This window comes from Ixodes scapularis, unplaced genomic scaffold (assembly GCF_016920785.2).
Source record: "Ixodes scapularis isolate PalLabHiFi unplaced genomic scaffold, ASM1692078v2 PGA_scaffold11__112_contigs__length_91849675, whole genome shotgun sequence".
Lineage (NCBI taxonomy): Eukaryota > Metazoa > Arthropoda > Arachnida > Ixodida > Ixodidae > Ixodes > Ixodes scapularis.
Genome location: NW_024609837.1, coordinates 1,144,344 through 1,155,569, shown reverse-complemented (window position 1 = coordinate 1,155,569; position 11,226 = coordinate 1,144,344). Strand labels below are relative to the sequence as shown.

At 46.4% G+C, this 11,226-nt stretch overlaps 1 protein-coding gene across 1 annotated transcript in view; it reads left to right on the top strand.

Moving 5' to 3' along the window:
• The window catches only part of LOC8038228 (cytochrome P450 1A1), a 59,588-nt gene that overhangs the window by 22,839 nt on the left and 25,523 nt on the right, over nt 1–11,226 (top strand). Inside the window, exon 2 of the mRNA XM_042288803.1 lies at nt 8,420–8,595. Coding sequence (XP_042144737.1) covers nt 8,436–8,595 — 160 coding nt within the window. The 5' untranslated portion in view covers nt 8,420–8,435. The remainder of the gene's footprint in view (nt 1–8,419; nt 8,596–11,226) is intronic.

The window sequence follows — 11,226 nt, the reverse complement described above, 5'->3', positions numbered from 1 at the left end:
TTCTTGGGAAGCAAAGTATGCACTGAAAATCTAGGTTTCCGTTCTCCTTAATGCCCTGAATTTTGAACATCTCATTAAGAGATGGTGATGGAGACGACGGACTTCATGACCGAAAACTCTACCAGTCAGAGAAAAAGTGGCGGCTACGGGTTATCGATCGTTCATCGGTTCTCACTTTTATAACAAAATTCGTGGAGGCCAGGGGAGGGGAGAGAGTAGAGAGCGACAGAAGCGGTGGGCCATCGGTCTCGCAAAACAACAGAGGCTCACACCACTTTTACGCGTTCTCTTTCTCTCTCTCTTTGTCAGCACTCCTTAGATGGCCTAACCTTCCCCCCTCCACCTTTTATGTTGACAGTCGACTCTGTCAACTGTCGCCGGCCCCCTTGTGCGAGGCTATACTCTGTTTCACCTTCTGTTGTACCGCAGGAAAGGCTACAAGCGCGAGCTCCTTGCTCTAGGCACATCTCGGCGGCACAAGCTCTCGTGCATCAAAGGAAGCTGCCAACGCTATGAGCTCGCGCTTCTAGCCTTCGCTGCGGTACAACATAAGGTAAAACGGAGTATAGTGTACCCATGACGTAGACGCACAACTCGCGGGGGCCGCTTTTCAGCCGTGCCTCAAGATCGTGCTAGAATACACTAGCGCACATCAAAGACAAAAAATATTCGACCCCCCTGCGCGACACTACATCGTATGCTACGCGAGTTGTGAACCTCCAAATCGAGGGGTACGGACCCGTGTTTGATATCTGTGCGGGTGGCAGGAGACGTCGAAGAAGTTGTACCACTCCATCTGGGAATGCCGTCACCCCCTCGGTGAGGGTATAACCCCCATTCCTTCCCCCACCTTTTCCTCCTGGGAGGCGGCCCTTTCCGGCACAGAGCTCGATGACCAGCAGCGACTGGTTGAGTGAGCCCGCCGAATCTGGGCGGCCAACGGAGCCCTGGACTGAGGGCACCGACCAGAGACCACAAGGTCCCTTCACTTTGTCAATTAATAAAGTTTACGATGATGATGATGGAAAAGGTGAACCGGTGTAAAAGCGAAAGACAAATAAACACGGAGAGCTTTCTCCTGTCCGGGAGAACAACGTTACTAAAACACTCAGTTGGGAAACTCCCATAGAGACAGCTTTGAAAAAGTGACCCCAATCGGTCTCCGAGCACCGAGCTAACGACGAACACAACCCCACCATTTCTCCCGCAGCGGCCACTCGAGGAACTGCACGTGACTTCTTTGTTGGCTTTAAGAACAGATACAGCGGACGCGCCGCGTCGAGCTACCGAAGTTAAAATGTACCTAGGTCGGGACGCGCTACCTGAAAGGACCGCTGAGGCATGGTTGTATAAAAACAATATTAATTGTTCCGCAAAACCTTGCAAACTAAAGATTATAAAAACATCACGCTCCCTTCATTTGGTACAAAACTCCAATAAATTTCATACAAAAAGAGTTTTTTCCATTTGTTTTTACGCAAAAACAGGCTTTCAAAAAGCTCAAGGTGACCACAGTACAGACAAACGATAAAGAGTGGCGCTGTTGTCGCATTTAGCTCGTTCTCGGTGGACACCAGCGGCCCAGGTTTCGACGGCGAGTTTCCCAACTGAGTGTTTTAGTAACGTTGAGGAGAAGAAAACACGATGCGAGGCGACGAAGAGCCTACTCGGCGTTGTCTCACTTGGTCTTTGTCTTTCGTATATGTGTACATGTTTTGCGCGTTTTTCTAACGGTTCTCGTTACCGGTCCTACAAAAAATCGCATTTTCTTTTCGTCTATTCTCCTTTTCATGATGATTTCCGTTTTTGTTGAACTTGCTCTTTTTATGCTGCTGAATGTTCTGAATGTGCTGAATGCTCCAGTTACTGTATTATGCCCATATTTTTAAGAACGAGTAACTAAAGTAATCTGTCACCACTCTTTGTAGCGAAATTACATTACGAATTAATTTCGAAAAAAAGTAACGTGACAATTACAAATTTCTCGAAAAAGTAACGGATTAGAAGTAATCCGTTACTTGTAATGGATAACTTCCCAAGTCTGACTTCCTTCAATCTCCTAGTTTTGATCATATGACAAGCTCGTGGTGCAATGCCACGGCCTTCAAACAGTGCGCGCATGAGTAGCGCGAATAACCAAAGAAGAAGAAAATATCCGGACTCCCGCGAACGCTATAGAAGAGCTGAAACGCTAGAGCTTCCGCCACATTTTTGATGACATGACGCCGGCTCCTCTCCTTTCGAAACGACATTTATCACGACAGATGTCACCGCCTCCCTTTCACCCAGAAGCCGCATAGCACTAGAGTGCTCTAAATAGTTGAAGTGGCAAGAGCGGCGGCCACGCTAATGTGAACAATTGTAGGTTTTAGGGGCGAAGCTCCTTAGGGCTTAGCCTTGTCTGTCCGGCGTCCGTGCTCACATCGATCTTGCTGGTGCTCGTGCTCGTGCTCGTGCTTGTGCTCGTGCTCGTGAGCTCACGTGGTCACGTGCTCGTGTAGGGCAAAAAACTTTTAAAAAAAATATTGCGCAGTCAACAGGATTTGAACCTGTGCGGGGAGACCCCAATGGCTTTCTAGCCATTGGGGTCTCCCCGCACAGGTTTTTTTTTAACCACTCGGCCACGACTGCGGGACGAGTAGGGGCCTCTGAGATGTGGTAGTAACTCAAGAGCTGGGGATGTCATGGATGAAACGTTGCATGTAGCCGCTCAACGTCTATACAGGAGAGGGCGCTGCGGTCAAATGCGTATATAATCGCGTTAAACTTTGCATGCATTGGCACAGCGTTTATATACGAGAGGGCGCTGCGGTCAAATGCTCAAATGCTTATATAACCACGTTCCATACCACACATTCTCTTTCTGACATGGATGAAAACGAACGAAAGGCTCGGCATGCTGCGGCTCAGCGTCTACGCAGACAAGCACCACCAGAGCTTGTGGGCACCCTGGCGGCTCCCCAGCCTAGTTGCCCGACTGCGAGGCAAGGGTGCCGAACTTTTCCCGTGTGGCGGCGACGTCACGCCAGCCACGCGCACATCGCGTGCGCCGCCTTGATAAGGCGCATCAGAGGCGGCGCACAGGGAGTCGCTGCCTGGACTCAGGCGCCGCTGGTAACCATGTTAATCGTCTCGTCCATGTCCCATTAAATGTAGTTTCTTGTCGTTGAAACCGTCGGCTCCGTGTTATTCTTCCGGGTCGGGTATGCAGCAAGGCAAACCGACCACAAGCTTCGCCCCAATGAACATAATTTTTCTTTGGTCTAATGCCTCTAAGGAACGGTTGCACCAACGTCGCTTACCTTAACCCAAAGCGGCTCTTTCTTAAGTCGGCTTAGATGGCTAAACCGAGCTCGGATAAGCACGGGTTTAAATTCCGGTTGCACCAACGTAAACCCGGCTTTACGGACGCGCCCCTAGCTAAATGCTGGATTTGCGTAGGCAATGTAGGGACAAACAGAGCGAACTAGGGAACGCTCAGAGGGACGAATACGATTGGCGGAGAGGAATCACGTGATGTAAACAAAAAACTGCCGTAGTAGTTGTCGTCGGCGTCTGCTTTTCGCTGTATTTCTTCGGCGAGTAACAAATTAAAGGCCTCCAAATTCAATCATTTTTTCGCTTAACTTTCAATAACAGAAGTCAAAGCATTAAATAAACACGAATGCTCTTTACATTTGTTATTGTGTTTTAATATCGGTTGATAACAGGATATCTTGACGGTGGCAGTAGTTTTCGTGCTCTCATTTTGAGGTGAAGGAGCCATCGGGGGCCCCAAATCTCACCGAACGCGAGAAGGACACTCTGCTCGCTACATCGCTGAAGACAAAACAACATCGAGATTAAGTAGGCAGGTAAGATGACTACTAAAATCAAGTCATGCCTGAGACGGATGAAGTTCAAAACAGTGACAAACTCGCCACGGCAGCTGCGAAAATGCCCGGAAATCGTCGAAGTCGTCGAGAGGTCAGGTCACGAGACCTTGCATCGACGGTACTCGTTGCTATCAGCAAGGTGACAGAACTGCATTGTACCGTCGTTGAACATCCGCTGGAGCCTCAAACGGACTTCAGTTTCACACTGTCGAGATCAGGAAAAGAAAAACTCCCACTAGTACATCACATCGTGCCGATAAGAACGGTCGTCTCTTCGCATCACCTGCCCCAGATTGCCCCGATACAGCAATGAACGAATCTAACATAGTAGTCGTTATGATTTGTCGTCGCCACGAATGAAAGCTTATACAATCTTGTGCGCAACAAAGACGAGGACAAAAGCAGAGAAGAGGACACAACAAGGCGCAACTTTATACTGAATTTTATTGAAAATGTGTTCCGGTATATAGTCTCAACCATCATCACAATGACAACAAACGACAAAAGTAAAGGAAAAACACCATCACAGAGCATAACTGGGAAACAACACTATCTCGTTCTCAGGAAACGAATGAAAGACGTAAAGCGAAATATTCCTAAAAAAGTCGCGATCACCAAAAAATTACGGTTATGGAATGATACAGTTTTCTGAAGCCAAGATTCTACTCGCGAGATTAGGAAAATTCACTGAAGATTGTCTCAAAACTCAGAAAACGAAAGAAATTGAATTTTCGCTGTTTTATTGCTTAAAAGCGCCGCAATCTAATGCAAACGGCAGAGGTGTCGACAATCAGCTGATCGCCGAGATCATGTACTGCCATTATTCAACGCGCTAATCAGATTGAAGGATACTCGCTGCAAGTGTAAATAAGCAAGGTGGTAAATACCAATATGTTACGGTTATGCGAAAATTAGTAAGTACATACGAATAAGCTCGTTGACAGAATAACCAACGGGAAGACAGACGTGAGCCTGAGCTCCGTACGTATCTCTTTTAGGGCTAACACGCCCTGAGAGTGGAGAGCCAACTTGAAAACAGGGGTCGATAAACACTTCACGCGACAATATTTTGCATCCTTGTCACAATCGAAGGTCAATCTGTCGAGACTTTCACGCTGATGCAGCCTAAAACACTTTGCACAACCAATTTCGTCCACCGCGTCGACCGCGACAAACCAGCCGCCATGTTTTTAATCCAGGATTAAGAAACAACCAAAAGCAAAGCGCCCAATGTTGAGCGCTCAGGTTAAGCGTTGTTTAGTGCTAGGTTTAGCGATAAGCGATTTTCGTGCAACCGAACAAAACCGAAACTAAGCTTAGGTTCCCGGCTAAGCTCCGCTTTGCGCTAAGCGGCGTTGGTGCAACCGGCCCTTAGAGTGTGTGCTATCCTCTACTTTCAATATTCACGTAATTTTTATGGAAATAATTTAATTAATATCGGCTCCCCCCCCCCTTTTTTTTTTTTTTTTTGCAGTACTGACAGGTCGTTCAGCATCGCTGTCACTTGAGCTGCACGTTTAATAGCTGCGAAAGAAACCACGCGATGCTAATATAACATGAAAAATAGACTAATAAAACTCAATAAATCTCTCACTTTTTTAATATGAGAGGAAGAATAAACTGGTGTATTGTTTTTTGTCTTCATGTTGCTGATGTGGGGACCAGCGTTGTGTAAGGCGAGAGGACGAGCGCGTTTCGGAACGGCCAAGGCACTACTGCAGCTGGCGAACATATAGCAAATTGTCTTTTGTCGAAGGCAGTCTATAAAAAAAAAATACCTCGATTGGGAGTACATGAAGCATCAAACTACGATATGAACAGAAACTTCAACAACCCTAATATTAAAAACAAAATTATTCTCCCCCCAACTCACTGTTTTACTGCCTCTCAAAAGTGGTAATACACTTCATCGACATACACGGCAAGCGCATGACAGATATCCAGCAACATACTACGCGAAAAGACTACAAAAGAGTCATAATATATTGCGGCATAGAATCCTAACCTCTTCGCCATTGACGATGCGCACATAATCCCGAAGGATAAGGCACAATTCAAAATGTCTCTCGCACATCGCTGATGTCTAGGCGAGGCGTTTATCTTCTCGGTTAAGATTTTTTTTCCCACTGTAGTCTGCGCGACTTCGCCTTTGGCGCACGAAACGGCGACGGCTTACGATCACTGGTGGTCCGGCTTCCCTCGTTGACCGGGTAGCCCGACTTGCATCCCGGCGCGAAGCAGTGTGTGTGTCCGTGTTTTTCCCCGCATTTATGATCGAGACGGCAACGGAACGATGAAGACTCCCCACCACCACACCACAAAGAAACGTGCTACGGTGCTACGTTCCGTAGAAGCGTACCGCCTCAGCATCGTCTTCTTCCTCACTCATTGCACAGTGGTTCTAGTTGCCGGCCGCGAGTGGCGCTGGAGTTCACAGCCCTAGGAGAATTTGTGACCATCTGCCACAAATTCTCGTAGGGCTCTGAACTGCAGCGCCACTCGCGGCCATCTACGCTGACTGCCTTCGCGCGGCCCATTGTAAGCGGGCGCCGCTCTTGCCACTACATCCTCTAGAACACTCCGATAAAACACAAGGTCAAGCAGCGCCCCGCAACGCTATTAAAGGCCGTCAAGGCCTCGGCTATGTCATTAAGAGCGAAAAGCTCTCCGTGGTAGCAAAACCGAATCGATTCCGCTTCGTCGGTTGTTCCCATTCCGTCGACACCAAGCGGCTCGCCGTTCACTCAGGAGCAGTTGCGCACAATCGTGCAAACCAGATAACAAGACATACCGACAGGCGACACTTCAGTCGACGCGTGCAGCGGTACGACGTCTAGGCAGGTGCGTACACTTCGGCAGCAGTCTATTAAGTGTATCTCCGATCACGATGTATTGCATTGACCCCTAAGCTGACAGCGTGATGGGAGCTACGCGCTCGTTCGGGCCAATCATATGTCTCCCTTCCGGCACGTAAACACGCTCTCGCCCATACCGCACGAGCAGAGAGCGAGATCACGCGATGGAAAAGATGCAGTTGATTGGTGCAGCGAGAACGTAGCTCCCACCGCACTGTCGACTTAGGGTTGAACGGAATATAGTTCCCTCGCGCAAGCGCGTCACTATATATAGGCGTGCGAGTCGGACCCGTGGGTAGGTTGGGTTTGCCTGTCTGTATATGTTGCTGTATCTGTGCGCACGAACTTGTAGTTTATGTTTGTGCTTGTGCGATATGCTAACCTGCAAGTATCTGCCAGCACGAGCGTTCCAATTTATCTATGCTTTGTGTTTCCGCATTTCTCTCTGTATATGAATTTCAAGTGCACGCTGGCATGTGTGTGCGGGGGGAAGAAAGTGTAAGTCACCGTTGGAGTACGCTTGATTTCGCGTGTTTCACCCAACACCTGCCAAAAAGTTCGCCATAAAAGTAACATATTTGAGAGAATTTAGATTGGTACCGCATTGGTTGTTGAGTATTAGGGAGTTTTAGTAGATCGCTGGAGCTCCGCTTTGCAAGTGGACCTATAGTGCTGTCACTTCGAAGCATGGATTAAGCACGCGGCCGCTGGGCCCGCTTTCCGCAGCGTACGGTCTACTAAACCTTTCTATTAGCTATTGAGGTATACATTTGGCGACGTTGAGAGCGCGGAGACGAAACTCGGCGATTGGTGGTTCGCGCCACTACGCATACCACAATGCAAAGCGTCATGCTTGCATTGCCTAATGCCACAGCGCAGACTTCATTTTGAGGTCTAAACGGATGTTCCGCCTCACATACGCTGATCTGATTTCCTAGATCGCAAAGATTGGCTCTTTGAGTGGTTTTCGGGTAAGAAGACGCCCAGGCACTCTCAGTGTGTAGTATCACTCCTTATACATTTCGTTTGGGACAATTAGGATTATAATTATGTATGCATAATTAACTTTGGTATATTTAGTAAACATAAAGAAATAGTTTTTGTTATAAACTAAGTGGAAATCACGTAGCCCCATCATTTTGTTTAATTTGAGCGCGCGTTTTTTTTTTTTCATCTGCAGTTTTTTTTTATATTTTTTTTTTTGCCGCTTCATTTGTTCTTTGTCACAACTTTCTGTATTTGGAGCGCTCGTCAAGCGCTCCAAGTGCCTCGAGTTTGAATGATTTTGTGGTTTTCGATGAAGCGCAGGAAGTGTCTAATATAAATCATTTTTTTAACTTTTAATAACCAAAAGTAAATGCACAAGTTTAATCAAAAGCCTTTTCATCGGAAGCGTGATGAACCTAATGAATTGCCGCCACTGCAATGACCTATACTTTCTATACAGTATGCTTCCTCCGCGATGACTACATTTCGAGTAAATATTTGTATCAGTCTTCGGTAAAACACACGGTATATTTATTCGTCAAACTCGGCTTCCTTCCAGACGTTGTCTGTCAATTTACCTTTGTCTGCACTTTTCAAATTTCGAATGTTTTCTGTTTTCATATCCCCGTCTGAGTTGATTTTATGTATGGCTTTTCGAACCATTTATAATTCTGAATGAATATTGCATTTTTTCCTTTACAGCACTCCGCAGTTCGCCATGGCCTCGCTGTCAGAAAAGGCGTTGTATTTCTGGGACTGGCGGTGGTTGACGACTTCCTTGGTGTTCCTGATGTCCTTCCATCTGGTGCGTTTCTATCGCAAAGTATCCAAGTACCCCAAAGGACCTTTCCCTCTGCCTCTCGTGGGAAATCTTCTGAGTAAGTAATGTTGTAATGTTGGTTCGCGTACTCCGTATTACCCCAAAATACTTATCTTTTTTTTTTTTCTTTCTAGCATGAGTGAAGTGCGCATTGCCGAAGGCCCAGTCTTGGCACAAATGTAGCACTAGAGGTTCGGACCAAATTTCAAAGTTTCAGAACTAGTCTAGCCGTCATCTTAACCAGAAGATAGAGGCGCCTTTCCGAAACTCTCAATGAGAAAATGGGGCCAGTTTTGGGTAGTTCGTCCCAAACGTTCTTGGACACAAACGCCCTCACGTATGCGCTAAAATCATCACTGCAACTGGACGACAACAAACATCGCAATCTTCCCCCAAAATATTTTAGATGATAGTCAAAAAATATCATTAAGCGGTAATTAAACTTTCGGACGCATATAGGTTTTATTCCGAGGCTCGGCGAAAAATTTTTTTGCATTGAATCCCACGGGCCACATTCACAAAATTGTAAATGTCTGCTTTCCTTGACACAATATCATAATGTTCCCGATGACTGTGACTGCCTGTGAATCATATAAAACGCAAACCAATTACAATTTTGAGGAAGAGAGATAGAGATAAAGAAAAAAAGTGAGACAGAGAGAAAACAGGCTTGCGAAAGAGGAAATATTAACGAACATGTCCTTGCCGGAGGCCAGACGATCATCATTAGTTGGGAGAGGGCAGGACGGGATAACAGCTGATACAAGGAAAACATGTGAAAGTGAAGAGGATTAGTGATTTTCCAAAGCTGACTTCACGGCTGTGGATGAAGCCGCCACCTCGAGCGACTCAAGAGAGGCGGTAGAATCGATGGAAAGGACGGAGTGGGAGCCTCTTGATTGTGTCGAGCCCAGTGTTTAGAAGCAGGCGGAACAAACGGTATCAGAGTTGTCCAAGTATTGTCACCACGTTTTATACCATGGAATATCTCAGACAGTTGGCCATGGGCGCCTGTGATTTCCGTGTATTCCTGGAATTCATCAGTCACCATTTTCTTATAAAACCAGTTTTTGAAAATCACGCAACATTTGAATAAGAAAACGATTCGCTCTGAAACTGTGGCACCTGGTACACGCCGCTAGCGCTAGATATGGCCGGAACCTGAGTGCAACGATGCGTAGTTAATATTTACGACTAAAACAACGTAGTTTATTTTCTTGAGGGCGCACCATGTATGGCCAGGAAAGAAACATTCTAACGGTTAATAGCGTTTACGTTTCGTATACTCACGCTCCAAACACGCGAGCCTACTTGTCGTTTTCTTAATGTTCCGACGCGTCGAAGGGGTTGAATTTTTCTCGCCACGCACTCAAACCTCATACGCACCACATACGGGGTATTCACTTCGTAATATTTATTTCTGTGTATATATCTTTAAAAAAAAAACAATGGGCACAAGTTCCAAACAACCGTCAATATAAAATACATAAACCTCTCAAATCAGCGACGAGTTTACAAATAGGCAACATCCGCGTTTCACGCATAAAAGGACATTCAAATATATTAGGACCTAATTTCTGGGACTGTTTGGTAGTTGGGGCAGTAAAACCTTCTCCAAAATAGAGTGATATTATTCGATGTCGCAAATTGTTTGTAATTTACAAACTGAAAGTTCTGAAACACGTATACCTTGCACTCTAGAAAAAAGTCTGTGCGTCTACTTCCACGCACAACACTCGGAGGGCCTATCAGCGCAACGTACGGAGGAAGCTCAGGGATAGACGATGCCGAAACATATGTTTAGACGAAAAACGCAGTCTGAGTTGTGACATTAAGCAGTGCAGGCGTGAAATTTTGCATTGCTTAATGTCACAACTCAGACTGCGTTTTTTGGTCTAATCATATGTTTCGGCCTTGTCATTCGCTGAGCTGCCTCCGTAAGTTGCGCTGATTGGCTCTCCGAGTGTTGTGCGGGAAAGTAGACGCACTGACGTTTTTTAGAGTGTGTGTGTACTTTCAAAAACAGCAGTTTGTTATCATTGCACAGCATTGTATTTTTTAACAACGCTGCGTTACTTTCTAAAATGAGGGTGCTCCTGTAAGCCACCGAGCACGCGGAGGAATAATTGGTGGTCTTAAAAGGGCAGAAGGCGCAGGAAAACTTTGATATAAAACAACTGTCATGCAAAAAAAAAAAAAATCATGGGCCATTAGACTTTGTGAAGGTGACTGGCCAGCGAAGCTGCTTAGCACGCGACGCAGACCCGCCCCGAGGAGCTGGAGGAAACTAGACACGCGCGACGGGACCGCCATCCCGGGACAGTGGAAGCAAAGGAAGCTAAACACGCAAGCGCTTGAAACGACGACAGAGAGTGGGAGGTGCGAGCGTAGACATGGCCGACGCGGGTCGCACAGCGGAAAATGTTTGGGAAAGATTTATTATCTACCTGAGAGTCTACTGATCTTGAAAATGGTTTTTATTGATAACTAATCTACTGAATCGACCTATTCATAGATCACCCGAGCATGAAGGTAAATGTAGGAAATGGTGTTCCACGCGCCGCACGTGCCGGCGTCTGCAGGAATAACTGCTCTAAAGCAAAAGCCTAAAACTAATGGCATCTGGCACGTGCGTTCGTCAATGCTTTATTTTGATTCTTCACTTCGAATCTTTTATACGGGGAAGGCG